Here is a 17959-nt window from a genome sequence, read left to right on the forward strand (position 1 = left end):
CGGACGACGCGAAAGAGAAGAAGCAAGGAAAAGCTAGAAGATGACCTCACGGGGAAAGTCCGTGGTGGGCGTCGAAGGGGCGTTCCACCCACACACTGATTGTGTATTTTAGGGACAGCACCCCGGGGAGAAGATAGCGATTAGCCAAGGGGAACAGCGAAGGCGATCAGCTCCGAGCAGAAGCCATTATAGAAAGCTCAGAGTAGATGACTTGAGCAGATGCGCTGAGAGAGATCAGAAGCGCAAGAGAGCAGTAGGCCGAGGACCCTTAGAGAGCGGATGGGTAGGCAGCGAGGGTACTGCTTCTTAAAACTTAAGTTACCTTTAGAGGCTAAGAGAGTTTGAACTTCTTTGGGAGTCAAACTGCTGACACCTTTTTAGGTTAGGAACTTGCGAAGTAGGGATGTCACCTAGTATAGAGTAGGGACAGATTTAACTTGATTATTTTCTCTTTCTGTAGATGACGCAACAAGACCACATTGTATTGATGCTTTAACCTGGAGATTTGGAATTGATTTTGTATTCTCTTGTATACCCTTTGAGATATATATTGAAAGGATTGTATTCCCATATAAATTTGACTTTTATATAAAACTTTCAAAACTTCATCAGTTGTAAGTGGTTCTTCAGAGTTGCGTCAGTTTATGGGGTTTATCTAACCTATGCGGGGTTTGTCTTTTACTCAATGACAGATAAAAACCGATCCAAAATTGACGAATGAGATAAGTTATTAAATTGGTCATAAATTGATATCAAAATCTCATTCCCCGCAGTTGGTAGCAGAGAAAGATGGTTTTCTTCTTGAGGAAGTCAACCTAGGTCAGGTCTAGATTACCCCAAGGTCCCTAGTCATCGACGACCAGAAGAAGAATCCCTGCCGAAGACGGTGCTGACGGTGTATGGAAAGAAAACCAGCAGAGTCGGTCGAGAGTGAGTATAAGGGTCATGCGTTGTAAGATTGCGGTATTTTATGTTGTACCTGTGTTGTAATGTCAAGCGGAGTTGAATGCCTGTAGTGTGATTGAGGGAAGGTTGTGAGCGCGCGCAACCGGATGAAATCTTAAGCTCCAGGGAAGGACTTAAGTGGTTCGGGTGTATCGAACACCCAGAGTAATTTGTCTACCATTGAAAGGGGGTCATGAGGTACCATTGATCGCCCGACAGACCGATGATAGGGGGAGCGTAAGAGTGAGTGTATGAGTAACGGACGCTGGTCGTACGTTTACTGTGTGTAAGTAACCTATCAGTTGAGACAAGCGTCCGACCGTCAGAGGGAAGACGTTTCGCCAGTTGAGGTAGCAATTACAGTTAGACTGTGGCCGTACAGTCAGAGAAAAGTGATCGCTTGGACGGAAGTAGTCATTTTTCATAGTGCCAATATCGGCCCAGACCCGCTTACATACAACCCCCCATCCCACAATAACCGACACCACACAAGTTGATGGAGAAAGTTGTTGCAGTTTTATTAGCATATACATTATGCCAACATGTTGGGTTAACTTACGGGCGATCCAGAGCAGGCCGCCTCTCGCGACCCGCCCACCTGACCGAGCTATAACCCCCCCACGGTGTTAAACCGTAGGGGCATTATCAGTTTGGGGGGGGAAGGTCTAACCCCTACCCCCGGCGAACCTCTCGTTCGCCCATTTACTCAAACCCCCCCCCTCGGGGGGCAGAGCGTTGGCAACCCCCGGTTGCTCAGGTCCACAACCGCCCGAAGGACTAACGGGGCGCCGTCAGTCCCCCAGGATCCTTTTACCGTGGATCTCCCTGGGGGATATATCGCTCACGCACCCTTCCGGTGCTCCTGTAGAGGGTACCCTTCTGTACCTTCCTGTATTGGATCGCCCTGTAACTCCGCCTGCAACACAAAAACAATTCATTAGTAGTAGCCCCCCCACCCCGATCTGCCCAAGAGCAGGGTAAGCGGATGGGAGGGAAAAAGAACGCCGGGCAGTCCTGATCCGCGCTGCGGGATTCTCCAGAGGTGGGGGGCGAGGGTCTACACGCCGCTGTACAGGAACAAAAGAGGACGCATGACCCTCGCCCCCCGGGCTATATAGCCCTCCCCCCCTTCTCCCCCAGGACAGGAAATGACCTCACGTGTGGGGAATCCTAGGTAATCCACTGGCTGACCACCGCGTCAGCCAACCACTAGACCGCTCAGGGTCCGTGCCATCCTATGGCACTAAGGATGGCCGCCCTCGCAGGTAGCCACCTTTGGTGTCCCGGGGCAGCCTGTCAGTGTATGAATGAAACGCATGCAAGACCGCGAGACGAGTTGAGAAAGAAGGGGAACTGCTGCAGAAGGAACGAGTGACGTCAGCATAGAACCGCGCTGAGATTGGTTAGTTTGTCATACGTCAACGTAGAGTCGCGCTGAGATAGGCCGATTAGCGAGAGCCGCGTAGGGATTGGTTGGTGGTTGTCATCGGGACATAAACAAGGAAGAGAATTAATAAAGGAAAATAGTAGATTATCGAAAATGAAATGTTTTAAGAGTTTAAGAGCACTCTTTAGGAGGAATAAAAGAAACTTATATACCGGAGAAGAAGCTCCACCAGAAGGCACACCAGCTTATCATATGGCAGTGAATGTAGGCTTACACTCGATACTATGGATCTCCGAGTGGAATAGGCTAACTGAAGGGAATAAGGAACTGACGTTTCCGAGATTCGGAACGTTTAAACTAGACGTGTTGAACGAACTGAAAGCGGTAATGCTTGCAACAAGACCTCTACCGAGGCCAACACAGTTTGAAGCCCTTAGTGCATGGTTTAGAGCAGCACACGAAAAGAGCGTAAAAAGGCGCCAAGAAAGAGTGAGAAGATCGGTAAAAGCAGTGCAGGATGCTAAATGGGACGATGAAGCTAAAAAGTGGAGGGTGCAGAAGATAGAAGCAGACAAACTGTACCCGATGCTAGAAGTTACGGGAGAAAAGAAACCTCTAGAGGATGATGAGGAAAGCGAGACGGAGGAGGATCTGATAGAGAGGCTATTAACAGATAGACCACCTCCGTATAACAGCGAAACCGCAAGTCCCATACTACAGCACGGGGACGGAGCTAGATGGGGGGAATATAAATCGATCCCAGTAACGGAGTGGGATACCAAGAAAGATGTGGAAATACCTCAATCTAGTTCCGAACAGAGAGTAGTGGGAAGAGTAGTGGTCCAGAAGGTGCCAGAGACACAATATGCAAGGTCCTACCAAATGCCAGATGCTTTACAGGTACCCGTTACCATAGGCCCTATTGTGTCAATCTACAACCCAGAAGGGGTCCAGCAGGAGGAACAGGCACGATGGGACAGGGAAAGGGCAGAGATGGAGAATAGGAATACCATGATAAATCCTCAGAGGCAGATACTAGCACCGATGAGTCGGAGTACCCCATTAGATGCCGCAACAGGTCCCTGGGTAGAACAGGGGGGTCAAAGAGGGCCAATGGACTTAAGGGGACCAAAACCGAAATCCCATAAGGAATTAAGGGAATACATTCCCCGCAGGGGTCAGGAAGACCGTCCGCCGCTTTTCCGCCACGTTCGTCTTACGACCTCGGCGGAAAAGCTCTAATATGGAGTGGGTGTCTAACAGACACCGCCAGCCATATAAGGATGGGGCAGAACAAATGCCTTTCCCCGGCGGCTTCTCTGCCGTTGAAAGGCATACGGTGTTTTCTTGGGGGGCCCGTTGCGGGCCCCCAGGGTTACGGGGGTGGGGGGTGCACATGGGGGGTACCTATGGTACCCCCCTGCATTTGCATGCACAAAGCGGCAGGCACCGCGCGGTGTCTGCCGCTTTGTGCATGCAAATGCGAAGCATGCATATTTAATCTTGTGGCGGGTGCTGCTTCAAGCAGCACCCGCCGCAATGTTAAATATTGAGGATGTGACCGCCAGGGTGGCGGTCACATCCTAATTGCACTGGAGGGAGCCCCTGCGGACGTTCCCTCCACCTCGGGGGTCGCGGACGGACGCAGGTCCGTCCGCGATCCTAATCGGCCCCTTAGTGCGGAAAACTCTGCCATGGGAATATTCCTACAACTGCAGCAGAACCGGCTTTCTGGCAGAACGTGCTATGGAACAGGTTTTCTGTCCCCACACCTGATGCAAGCCACAATCCATCAAACCAACAGTATTGTTATAGGGTTCATTTGGCAGTATGGGCGTAAGATACAAGAAGCTGCCCTGTGAGCTGAAGCCTTTTGTTGTGCCAATGGAATCATGTGCATGATTTCTTAAAGCAACCAGGGCATGAACGGACTGTGTGCAAGATCTCTGGCAGGTTTGTAATGCAAAGTAATGAAGATTCACCTCTTCCACCAAGTATACAGACTATTCTCTATTAAATATCCCTGAGACCATTCATCCCTCCACGTTGTCCCCACTGTCTAACGCTGCTCTCCAGACCCCCCCCCCCCAACGAGCGTGAGACAGTAACTGTAAGACAGATAAATACAACAAGTAAATTCCACAGATTAATTTAATGGACGATGGACTACGTAAGACATCAAACTAGTTTCTGCTTTTTTATAAACTTCTATACAATCTTGTCTAAGATTGAAATTACTACTTGTGTCTCCAATGGCATTTTTCATGTTTGTGGAATCTCCATTGGGAGACACCAGGTTGCCTCGGCTATGGAAGAGATGGTCCAACTTGTTCGACAGTTGTATTTGAGGTGATTGCCACAAATCTATATGTGCAAAGTTGTGGCTGTGAGGGTCTTGGTCATCCGAATAAGGAGTTTTTTTGCCTAATTTATTTATCATTTTGACACTGCAAAACGGTGCATAATAACATTTAGATTATAGATATACTACAGGTGATTTTGACCTCTCAACTTTACATACCAGTCATCAGTCCTTACTCTTCAGAACAAGCAGTGAGTAATGCTACTAAAAAACAATTGTTGTTATTCATTGTACATCAGATACATTAGACGAAGTTGCTGATATTAGATTCAGCCTCCCTTTGCATACTAGCTCCAGCCCATTAGTTAAATTCCGCCACATAGTCCCTTTTCATATTGGTTTTAACTGGTAACCATAGTGATTCAAATGTATGTGATTTGCCATAAAGAGCTGATGTTATATTTTCCATGGCGGACACATTTCACACCTTATTCCACCACAATAATCTGCTGTAGCCAAACCTGTCAATGGCAGTGTGATTTCTACTTGTTGCCCAATGTGGGAAAATCGTTCCCTCCAGTAAGTTTAAACATATTTACAAGAAAACCAAATTTGGAAGAAAGTGCCCTTTTCCCCACAACTCTTACAACATAAATCGTAACAACCGAACATGACATAGCAGACAGTCGGGTAGAAGATAAGTTCCAACTTGTCAGCAGTTTATATGAGTTTTCTTTATGAAGTGCACAAATTGATGCCTGAGGAGCCCTGTGCCATATTCTCCCTCAGGTCTTGGAAGGTATTTCTCCCCCAGATCTCTCTTCCATTGAAAGAGGTGTGGCCAGGTCAGTCACAAACTCGCAGCAGCCACGTTATTACTTTGCAAGTCTGTTTATTTGCAAACAAATTTTCCAGGGACGTGCTCTCCCTGCCTGCCAATTAGGAAACTCTTTGGGATCCCACCCAGTTTTAAAGTTGTGTGACTCGGAGAATCAATTGGTTTTCAACGGAGATGAGATGGAAGAGTATAGAGAAATCATCTTGTTAACTTCAATCGATTTCACTATGTATTAAAAAATCCCAGACCCCATTGGGGGTTGCGTCTTTGGGTCTGATTTAGAGTTGGGTGGTAAAGTAAAGTCCTCCAATTTCTAGAAGAAGAGCTAAATCCATAAAACAAATCTACCAGTAAAAGTTGCTCATCTAATTGTATAACAATGAATTTGGCATTTTGCCCAGATATTCCATTGACACACAACTCTAACATGATGTCTGCCATATTTAAAACATCTCTAAGGTCCAAGTCCCAACCAACACCGCTAACACGTTCTCAGTAATCTAAGTTGGAACCACTGTACTTACTCCCCAATCGCTGCAATTTCATATCCGGCATCAATAGTTCCTTTGCCAGCAGACACAGCTGCGGTGACCAGCAGCCTGGGTTTTCCAGTGCCCTCACTTTCTTTTTCAAAAGCCTCCAGTAATTCCTAGCCAGAGAGAAGAAGGTATCAGTCATTTCTGCTCCCTTACGCTCATTACTGTAGTTACCATCTGCCATAATGCAAACTATCTTTTTCTAGGCTGTGATGTATTTATTGTGTTAAATGCCACCAAGCAATAGCTGTTGGATCACAACAGTTTTTCAACTTTTTGAAACAACACTAGGTCATTAGGGAAGACACATTGAAGCTTTATCTGGCGTTTCATCTACACATTTGGGACTAATCTCTCACAGAAATTTGCAAGTGCCTTTCATGGAAGAACAACTTGACAAGGCAAACTGATGATCCATGCAGTTACCAACGACAATGGATTACTTTTGTCATGAAAAGGCGTACCAGAGATGAATCCAGGGCCCAACTTAAAAACGTCATACCGTGCTCCACGTATCACAAACGTTTTTTTCTAAGAAAGTTTACAGAGAGAAAGAGAAATCACTGCAGCACTCCTTTTTCTGTCCATAGCAAGGCTTTAGCTGAGTTGCCATGATACAAAATGGCATGCTTGCTTCAAAAGTTATCAACAGATTTTTCATCACCAGCACAGCAGCCTAAGGAGCAATCCTTCCCTATAACCCAACCTTCTTAAGACCCTGTTCATAAATTATAAAACTTTATTTTGTATGTTCAAGTACATGTATGAGAAAAGATCACATTGGTCAATTTGTTTTGTCTGCAAATTAAGATTGCACGTCTCACATTCCAACTTTATCAGGGTTCCAGATACTGATGTCTGCAAGAAAGAAGTATAGTCACCTTTACAGGTCACATGCATAGGTGCATCAGCATTATAAAACCGCGTCACCTGGGTTGACCCAAATCCCTCACAGCATTCAAACCAGAAATCACAATGTTTACGCCATGACTTATTGTTCATAGCTCCCCTACCCCCAATCAACTACCAAGAGATTAGGATACAACTGGTTTAGATCACAGCTAATTGTGTCTGGTTTTATTTGATACAGCATTGTTTCCCTCCATGTAAGTAGGTTCCCATGGTGGAATTCCCATATATCTGTAGCTCTTGTGATCTAGTGACCGCACACTGTAAGCAGTAGAACATATCTGCACATTTGTTATAGTAAACTGCGTCACACAGCTAACTGTGCACAGTTGTCTAGGGCCCATGCCACCAGGCCCTGGCAAATCTGCACTTTGCCAAAAGTAGAAACATGGCTGGAAATTTCCTCAAACAGTGAGGGATCTTGGGTAAATACCCCAGTAAAGCCATCAGGGGAGAATTCTTAACGTTCGTGAGTGACATCCTCAAAGATAGATTTCCAGAATATGAGAATATTGGGGCATCTCTGGGTGAGGTGAAAAAGTCAGAATTTGGGTGATCCCATCAGTAACATGTATAGCCTACATTTGGATCAATTTTGTGTCGTCTTATCTGGGTATAATGATAGTGAGCTGGAAATCTAAAATGTAATCATTCATGCCTATAGTTCATGGATATTTTCTTAGTTTGTTTACAGCAGCAAGGCGACACTTCATTGTCTAAGATCACATCTAGATCAGCCTCACAACATTCACATACAGGATGTACAGACATCTAAGTAGAGTACGTAAAGAGGACCTATTCACAAACTGCATTTTGTAGTACATTTGGTAGTACTTCGGTAGTATTGTTCACGAATGACAAAATACTATTCACAAATTCAATTGCGGAGACCTCCGCCTTTCCTATATTTTTTATGGGGAGCTCTCCTTCACACATGCCAAGTTCTCCGCTAAGTTAGGCTTAACATTTTGTAGTAAATGTGGAAGGAGAGGTAAAGAGAGGGATAGGGAGATACATGCAAATGCCAAACACCCACCCATAAAAGATTATGCCCATTGTGGTTGACAAATTAAATTTTTAAAGTTACTACAGTCAGAATGGTAACAAAACAGTAATGTACTCCAGCCCAGCTTGGAGTAAGCCACGCACCACAAATGCCCAGTCACAGTGGAAACACGCCATGGTGGTCCCTCTTTTTTTTTAAAACTCTACTTGACCTCTCTGAGCATGAAAACTATCGACTTATATTACAGCTACCACTCTTCTTGAAGATTGCAGAGAAGCACATGAATAGGCAACTCGCTAGCTTTCTGGACTATAATGACCTCCTGCATAGGACCCAATCAGGCTTCTGCCCCTCCTACAGCACCTAATCTGCTTGGCTGCTAACTCCGAGTCAGCCCACTGGATTATAGACGAGGACAACACTGCAGCAGTCCATATGTTGGATCCCAATGCCGCATTCAATATTGTCAGTGGCGGATCCTCCATGGGGGCGTTTGAGCGCTGCCCTACTGCTTTCTCGCCATGCGAGAAGGCAGAAACAAATAGTAGAGATCTACCATTTGTTTCTGCCTTCTTGCACGGCGAGAAAGCAGAAGTTCCTGCTTGAGAGAGTGGGAGGGGTTACTCGAGTTCAGGGGGAGTGGCTTTCCCCACTGTTGTTAATACTGTCTGTTTGGGCAGCCTGAGAGGCTGTCCAAACAGACAGTATCAACTGTATTAAGAACAGTAGGCAAGCCGCTCCCCCCTGCCCTAGAGTAACCCCTCCCACTCTCCCTGCTCTCTGTATGCTGCAGCATACAGAGAGAAATGACGCGGGTAGGGCAGCCGGCCGAACCAATCACAGCGCTGTGCTGTGGTGGAGGCGAGGGAGGCTGCCTGCAGCCTTCCTCCGTGATGACGAGCACCATGGGAAAGGAATTCAAGAACAGGACGGCGTCGACGGGAGTCGGGAGTCTGGTGGAGTCTCGGAGTCGGAACTTGAAGGAGGGAAGAAGGTAAGTTTGACTTTTATTTATTTTATTTATCCCGCTCCCCCCCCCACCGAATTCAAAAGCTTTATTTTTCTATTTTGAAAATTGTTATATGACTTGTGAGACATGTAACAAATCTAAAATGTTGAACATACTAGTTAAAAATCTTTTCATGCTTCTCTGCTCCAATGCTGTTATAGTTTATGGTTCTTATTATTTGAGTTAAAACACAATCTGTTAGTATGGATTTGCGCTAGTATTCCGGTCCGGTGGTGACTTATCCCAAATGGTTTGGTTGATACCACGACAGACTGAGTCTAGCTCGGTTTGTGGAGATGTCCGTTTGGTAGAGTGAGTGAAATTAGATTTCTGTTGGATAGATTTGTTAAAATTGATTTGTGAGTTTGATGGGCAAGGCCAAAGGGCAATACTAAATGGGTACGAATTTTCTTGCTTGGTATGCATTCACTTTTCTGGCAGAGGCAGATGTAAATGTGTAGTAGTGATGCAGCCCTGTCGGGAAACACGTTTGTTCATTCGCTACACAAATGTTTAGCGAAGAATGACATCTTGTGTGTGCAAGTACAACATTTGGGTTAATGTCATCTTTCAGAGGATCTCCTACTCTTGTCGCATTTGGTTGCCGAGTACAGTTAGAGCAGGTGTATGCCGTCACTGACCATAGTCCACTCGATTTTAAATGTTTTCAGGGGGGGGGGGGGGGGGGGGTTAGGGCACGCGCGCTACGCCTCGCCACTTTCAAATGTCACCAGCCGCCACTGAATATCGTATCCTACAACATTTATTAATGTGCTGGTTTGGCAGATCTAATTTCTGGAAGGACGTACCTTTCATGTCTCCCAGAAACCCTTCTACTGGCAGGTGCATTCCTTGCAGTAGGGAGTGCCGCAGGTCTCTTCACTAAGTCCAACCCTTTTTAGTCATTGAATGCTATGGTTTTCACATTATTTCAGTACACTGATAGCACGCAACTTGTCATCACCCTATCCCAGAAAAGCGAGCTTTTGGCCTCTTTCCTCTGTTCATGCGTGTCAGAGGTTGCTGGTTGGATGGACTTAAACTGCTTAAAGCTGAATGCCGGGAAGACTGAGGTATTGGTTCTGGGCGAGCACCTTACTATCTGGTCCAATACCTGGTGGCCCGATAGCCCCGATCCTTTACCCACTCTCAAGCCTAAGGTCAAACATTTGGGCATCTAGTTTGACAAAAACCTCTCCTTTGATACACAGATTACTGCCCTCGCCAGAAAATGTTTTGGGATGCTGAGATCCTTGAAGAAAATTATCCATCTCTTACCGGAATCAGCACAAACAAATGAAGTCCAGGCCCTGGTTATATCCAGGCTGGACCACAGCAATGTCCTTTACTTGGGTGTGCCCCAGTCCCATCTGCGCAGGCCTCAACGGGTCCAGATTGCAGCTGCTCCGGCTCTGCTCAGGCTCCCCAAGCATTCCTCTATTAGACCAGAGCTGAGAAAGCTGCACTGGCTTCCGGTGAGCCATAAAGTTACCTTCGAATCTCTCTGCTATTGCTACAAGGCTCTTTCCTCTTAAGGCCCATCTCATCTTCAGTCTGAAGCAAAACAAGCTGCTATCCCAAATTGTAAAGAGCTAGTATAGGAGCCAGTTTATTTAACCATCTTGCAACTCTCTTCATGCTGTAATTCAGCAAGCTCCATCTGAAACTATCTTCAGGAAAAAACTGAAATCCTGGATCTGCAGGTCTGGTTAAGACCTATCCAGGATGGATGGCAACATTATTCTCTGGAGTCAGTAACCTAGAGCTGGGACACTTCATCGTAAGAAGTAGCTATGCACTTTATAAGTCTCATTATTATTTCTTATTTTATTGTTATAAGTCTCACAGGTACTGTAATACACGCCTCTAGAAAATAATGGAGACAGGGACTTAAAAATAACACCGTAGGGCAAGCTATGTTAAATAAATGAAATAATTGTATTGATGGATTGGAGGGTGGATTTGGTGCATGTGGATAAAGATGCACCTTAAAATCGTGTGAAATGGTCATGCTCAGGATAAAGCTGAATTCATCAGGATGCTAGTTCATTCGTGAATGACATGAGTCTGTTTGCAATAACTCTACCTAACATTTTATTTTCTAGATTTAGCAGCAACAGTGGGTGATACAATTGATGTACTTGCTCATCCCTGTCTGGCATTAACTATGCAGTAATGACCTTCTCTTTTGTTCTTGCCAAAAGACAGAGTAATATTTCTAATAGCTGTAGAGCGTGTAGCTCCTTACAATCATTTTCCATAAAATGGGTACTTCTCATTTTACTAGTCCTAGGTATGCCGAATATTTGATAATATTAGACTATATGCCTGTGGACTTCAAAGAAAAATAAAAGCACTAGTATATAATATGTTAAATCAGCTACCCGCTAATGTGTCTAAAAATACCACTTTGATTTTCTCTACAAGCCCAAAGAAATTTCAGTCGTTTCTGCGCTATTCTCCATTAGAGCAGGTAAAAAGCTGCAAATGTCTTGGACTGAATCTTGCAAAAAATTTGTGTTGGACTCATTGGGACACATTTACAAGCCCCTATCACCACAGGAACATTACATGTTATGATGTTCCTGTGGTGATAAACCCTTTGCCTTATTTACAAGGTGGCAGTAAGCTACTTAATGTCGCTTACCACTGCCTTGTAAATAAGGTCCCCTTTTCTGCTACACTTATTGTGAAAGGGGCATGCAAAGGGTGTTGAGATGGGTATTCCACCGCAACACCCATTGATTTTGAGACTGACCCCTATTTACGAGCGTAGCCTACATGGAAGGCAGTGCCAAAATTAAGACAAGGGAAAACCTGATCTTAACCTGGTCTTAACATGGCGTAATGAGGAGAAATTATTAACCCCTTCGCTGCTGATGACGAGCTCAGCTCGTCATCAGCCATGGGTGGCGTGTGCTGATGACGAGCTGAGCTCGTCATGTAACGCGGTATTTTTAAAAATGCCGCACAGCGCAAAAATCACCGCAGCAGCGATGCGGTTAATTTCTCCTAGTTTTTGCTGTTACTATGTGTGCAACATAGAGTCGATTTTATTAAATTATTTGACACCAAAACAACACAAATCCAATTAGTAGAACAGCATATATGGGATTTTAAAGCTTTTGCAGAAAGCAAGAGCTAAGATGCAGAAAGAGCCAACCGCAGTGGGACTCTAAGTCACAAGTTGAGGCCAATCGCAATGGAGCTCGTGCCGGATAGAGGACTGAGTTCAGTCAGCTGAAAACATTCTCTGTGTGAAACTGTGCAGTACGGCGTTGAAGAGTCATCGCTAAAGGGCTGCACTGTGAGGTCCTGCATTGTCATTGAGGCAACCGCTGGGGTGGCGAAGACTTGCACTGCGATGCGTCAGTACAGTGAAAGATATGCGTCACACTGGACTGGCATCAGTAGCAAGCTGCATCAGCGGCGAAGGAGCCACAGTAGTTTGCGAGGTCTTGTGATGCATCGATGCCGGGGGCGAGAAACGTCGTGCTGGGCCAGCATCAATGTCAAGCCTATTATGTCCCTGTGGCTTGAACAGGGGTCCAGCCGACTGACTCTTGGAGATTTCTTGAAATTCTGGGTCCACACAGGCAGGTTGGATTCATCAGGGCAGCTCACAGCAGCAGAAGAGTCCTCAGTCAGCACAGCAGGGCTTTAGCAGCATAGCAGACTTCACAGATGTGCATTCCTTCTTCCTGGCAGATTCCACAGGTCCAGAAGTGATCTGAAATATTGGGTCTCAGGGTCCATTATTTATACCTGGTGCCCACTTTGAAGTGGAAGAGGCTGTAGGGGGAGGAGATGTCTGGATATTCCAGCCTCGCTGACCTGGACCCAGCTTGTCTGGGAGCACAAAGAACTAGTGTGAAACCCTTTGTTGGAATGCGGAGTCAGAGTCTTTGTGGGGTGCAACTGTGGTAGGTGAAAGGCCGCTTCCTCATACTAACCGAGATGGTCCATTTTCACAATACCTATTTCCCTTTGTCTCAGTATCTGGAAGTAATAGCCAAAGACCAGCTGCCAGCTACATCTAGTAATGTGGCCCAGGATATAGACTGGAGGATTAAGACAGGAAAATGCCAAGTGGCATTTTCAAAATTGTGACCTAAAGTCTGACTTTACCATTAAAGAGGATTTTAAATTACAATTCCTGAGATACCAAGCATGACTTTCCTACCTATTATTCACTCTACATGGGAACAAGCTTTCCAAATTTCTCCTTAGGTCTGTGCCAAACTTCTCTGATCAAATGATAATTTCACAAAGGCACAAAACCTTGCAACTTTGCAAAGCAGCCAGGTTTGAAATATTAAACAAAATCATTCTGGCAGAAACTTCCAGCAAAACGGACTTTTGGGAGATTTTTCGCACAAAAAGTATTTATTTTCTCTCACAAAACTTACTCACAGGGTTTTTCCCTATTGTTTTTATTAAAAAAAACATCTTTTTGAATTTTAAAAGTTTCACAGAGTTGATAGAAAGCATTTTTAAAAAATATTCACACCCTAATTTTTGCCCAAAGAACCCAAACTACATTTGGGGTAACGTATTGCTTCCTTCCTTCTCAGGCAGAAATGGGTACATACCAGTGGAGGAAACCTTTACTTACATCTTTACTCTTACCTTACATAAGACAGTAAAACGCTGCTTGTCTTCTGGTGGGCTGCCTCTCGACCCGGGATACTCGAAGTCCAGATCTATGCCATCAAAATTGTACTTACGAAGATGGGCAATGACTGAGTCGATGAAGATCTTACGGTTAGCAGCCGAAGCAACCATATCAGTAAACCTGGAGGGAGAGAATTTGATACCATAAATTATTAGCACCGTAAAGAAAACCATCCTTCTCATCACCAACATTCACTGTCATATACATATGCTTTGCATCAATCATACCAATCAACGCCTTCAAGCACATAACACTATTACCCAATGTGTGAGTGAAGATTTTTGATTTAAATCGTTTATACGAACTAATTATTGGAGATCATTTTACTCATTATTGCCTTCCATAGCTAGTACATTTGTTAAAATTAATTAAACCCTGGTCATCAAATTCGTGATCCATTTCTCTTCTAAAGAGTAATGGGAATCAGCATCTTACATGACAATTGCAAACACAAATGACAAATGTTCCTAAAATGGTGATGAAGAAATCCCGATAATTCCTACAAGATACTTTGTCTATGTACTTTCTCTCTCGGTAGCATACTTAATTTAAATATGGAGACATATTTTCGATGATTCTTTCAACAAAAAAGCACAGCCTGAAGCCAGCCTCTTCTCCACACAGCCTCGTATTTTAGAACGTCCGAGGAAGGAGAGCACCTCCCTGACCTTTTCAATGCATGTAAAAGTAAGAAGATGTAGCCGAGACTGTGATCCCATGCACACATGTGGAAAAGAAGTATTTTTTTCACAAGCTAGGGCTTCTTGATGTAAACATGGAATGCCAGTGTCAGTTCCAGTTTCATCCTTTTAGTAACCCTGGGCGTAGGACTACGCTACGTTCGCGGAGCCTGCGTAGTTTGTGCTACTGCACACTACGCAATTTGCACATAGCACTATGCAAAAACGCATAGCGTGGCGTAGCAGGCATTTTTTGCTTGCTCGCGGTCCTCAACAGCAAGTTGAGGACCGCGAGCGAGGAAAATCAACATCCCGGTGAGACTTTTTCCTCATTCGCGATCAGCAACATCAAGTTGTTGATCGCGAGCGTGGAAAATATGCCTCCCGGCAAGATTCTCAACGCGGGCAGGTCAGGTTTCTCATTGCGAGTGGTTGCGTATGCTCGCGATCGCTCGCGATGAGAAACTACCAGTCCGCGTTGAGAAAGCTGCCTCTCGAGTACAAAACTACACAAGCGGCAGAAAACGACCGCTTGCACTGTGCAGGATGCCGTTTGCAATGATTGCACAGTGCGGACAAGCATCCGGCAATGTGCAATCAGTGCGAACAGCATTTCCCTACCACACTACGCAGTTGGCGTAGCTACGTGTAGCTTGCGTAGTGCGAAGTGCACTTTGTGTAGCTACACGTAGCATTACTACGTGAACTACGCCCAGGGTTACCTTTTAGATGCCTCATGAAGGTCATGGAGGGTTTCTACTATCACTGCATAGTTACAGGGGACAAGAGTAGGTGGGCCACAAGCTGAATTTTCATCAGAGTTTGTTTTTGGTTGGAAAAAACCCCCCTAAAAAAAAGACAAGTGTTTTTTGTGAAGTACCATCTGAGGTCAGGAACTTGATTAAAGTTATAATATTGCAATGATTAAAGGATTTCTATTTTCGATCATTCCATCCGCACAATCAACGCAGTGTTTGCGATTGTCATCCATAGTTCCATAATATGCTGTATTTCTATGCCACATGTTCTCAGGTCTAATCGTACATTCAATTTACAGATATCAGCAGACACCTGTGTTTGCATCACCCTCATTACTCTAAATGTCACATTCGGTGCTGTTCACTATGATAATTTTTTCACTCTTCACATAACCTTCAAACGACTTCTTCATGGATTATAGCCACCATCACTGGTGAACCATCGAAAACACACTTACTTTTGCGTGCCAAAGTTCCATCCGCCCACAGCCAGCAGGGTGACCAGGTTTTTGTTCCTACAAGGGAAACATATGTCAACAAGTGAAGAAAGTAAGATGAATGGTAGATGCCACATTGTGACACAGCAGAGGATTTACATGACTGTGTGTGTTCCACTTGAGGACTTCCATTGAAGCCCTCAGGCAGAATCCACAGTTCACTGCTCTTTATTACCTTTTCCTTATGTACAGTTTCATTCCTTGATGTAGATGTCTAAGCGCTTCAGGTAGGCACCGTAGTTATGATCCAATGAAACTGGACATTAGTTTGTCAACCTCATAAAGATGAAAAACTGAGCAAACTTTTCAGGTGACAGGACTATGCTTTTCTGGATCTTGCTGCAAACAGCTGAGCCAACCTTTGGTATAAATATAGTGCTTAATTTGAGCTGGTGGTTCCGGTGCTCAGCACCAGCACTAATTTGTCAACACCGTGCTTGTGAAACTCTGCTACTAGGTGGTACTGTCTGGTTAATTTAGAGATGACCTAAACAACAGTTGATCATTACTTCAATATACACCAAGAATTACCATTTCCTGACTCCCAAACCATTCTTATAGTTTTGGGGGCCTGAAATAGTCTGAAGTGTCACACTTGTAGGAGTGTGAGGGTTAGTAGTTGTGTTGTGCAAGCTGCAGTGGCCTCTTGACGAGAGCCCTAACACTTATTTTTTCACAAATTAAGCACTGGATAAATTCATCAAAAAATGGCAACCGCGTCTAGAGCAGATATTCAAGGGGGACACATTTTTTTTCAGCTCAACTTAGAGCAATTCACAACTATTTGATTTTCCCATCATTGACCATAAAGTGCCCTTTTGATGAGGGCTCGTATAGCATGTCGAAAACACAAAATCAATGTTAGTGCTGCCAGGCAAGCACTGCAGCTTGTTCAGAGCTATGAATGTGAAGATCAGGTTTTCATTCACAAGACATCCTATGTTCTCTGCACTTTAATATCTGGTATTTCATTGGGGAAATTCAAGATAGAGTCCACTGCCTTGGGCGCTCCACTACCTTGGACCTCCCTAAGTACCTAAGGAGTGTTCAATACCACAGGGTGATCTCATGTTCCTTCGTTCGTTTATCATATTTTTATTTAAAAAGAAAGTACTGCAATACATACAATTAAAATCTGATTTGTAAAAACCCGGTAGCCATAAAAACAGTATAAAACACAATAAAATCCTGATAAAATCGAAAAAAGGAACTCGACCAGACCATAGGGAGTACCTAGTTCATCATCAGCAAGGGCAAGGAATCACCTATACATTAGGTATACATTTGTACATCCACCATAAATAACAAGGGCCCGGTGTATCCCCAAACATGGGTAACATCACATTTCAGCCCGCCCCTTTTAAATTATATAACCAATTTCTTCAATGACTGCTGTATAGCAAATAATCTTCCCATTGCATGTCACATTTAAAAATCTCATATTTATCAGCAAGCTAAGTGCTTGATCCCTACTGAAGATTTCATGGACAGTAAAAAGGGGTATCAAAAATGTTTTCCGTTCTTCTAAGAATCACAACAGTCCAACAGAATATGTGGGCCTTTGCATTTCACTTGTAATCCACATGTGCACAAGCCTTGTTCATTCATCATAGCAGATTTTATCTTCCAATCAGTGTTGCATGGGTTCAGGCCCACTCTAAATTTCAAGATTATATTTCTAAGTTTTGGGTTAGGCATGGCCTCAATATAGGGGAATATTTGATCATTGGTCCACCCGTTTATCAAGAACCGGAATCTTCCTCTCGGGCCTTCGAATTAATAATGGCACGCAACACCAACTTGGGAATCTGCTGCCCCAACCTCCATTGGTCTGGTTCTAGGGATAGTTTGACACTCAACTTATCTAGCCTAATTCTAGCTCGGGACGCCCAATTTAGTTCACTACCCTCTATTTCTTTTTTACAGAGTTTTGCTATTGTGGCAGGCCCCTCTCTATTTATTCTCTGGGTGTTCTCATGTAAGGCTTTGTAACGCAAAGAGAGTAGACACTTTCTAAGGGGGCTCTTAAACTTAGCGATGCCTGATTGAACTCTAGTGCATATCTGGCATCACACACTAGCCAGAGCACACGTAAAGGTTGGGTGTCCTCCTTTTACCTTGTAAGGTTACCCAAAAACTTTAGAATCATCCAAACTGGCTGCCTGTGGCTATAAATAAGCTATTTAAGGCCACTCTGAATTATCCATGCTCCCTTCCCAAATTATATAAAAACACAAAACTCACTCAAATCCCTTGCTAGCGGTGGATGATTCTGTATCAAAATGTAATGATTCTGCTGCGAAAAAGAAAATAATTAATATTACTTGGACCCAGCCCTGGGAAGTTTCTCTCTACCACTTTATTATCCTTACCAGTTCAGGATCTGTCAAAACTCTTTAACTCAACAAAACTGGATA

At 44.3% G+C, this 17959-nt stretch overlaps 1 protein-coding gene across 2 annotated transcripts in view; it reads right to left on the bottom strand.

The window, feature by feature from the left end:
- The window catches only part of LOC147712856 (acidic mammalian chitinase-like), a 147744-nt gene that overhangs the window by 41355 nt on the left and 88430 nt on the right, over positions 1 to 17959 (bottom strand). For both annotated transcript variants that reach the window (XR_015296025.1, XM_086923518.1), the window contains exons 4-6: positions 15504 to 15560; positions 13562 to 13727; positions 5997 to 6121 (exon numbers count right to left, since the gene is read on the bottom strand). Coding sequence is in view for 1 of the 2 variants with exons in the window: in XM_086923518.1 (XP_086779644.1) it covers positions 5997 to 6121; positions 13562 to 13727; positions 15504 to 15560 (348 nt within the window). In the remaining variant the exon portion in view is untranslated. The remainder of the gene's footprint in view (positions 1 to 5996; positions 6122 to 13561; positions 13728 to 15503; positions 15561 to 17959) is intronic.

This window comes from Lissotriton vulgaris, chromosome 5, assembly GCF_964263255.1.
Source record: "Lissotriton vulgaris chromosome 5, aLisVul1.2, whole genome shotgun sequence".
Classification (NCBI taxonomy): Eukaryota; Metazoa; Chordata; class Amphibia; order Caudata; family Salamandridae; genus Lissotriton; species Lissotriton vulgaris.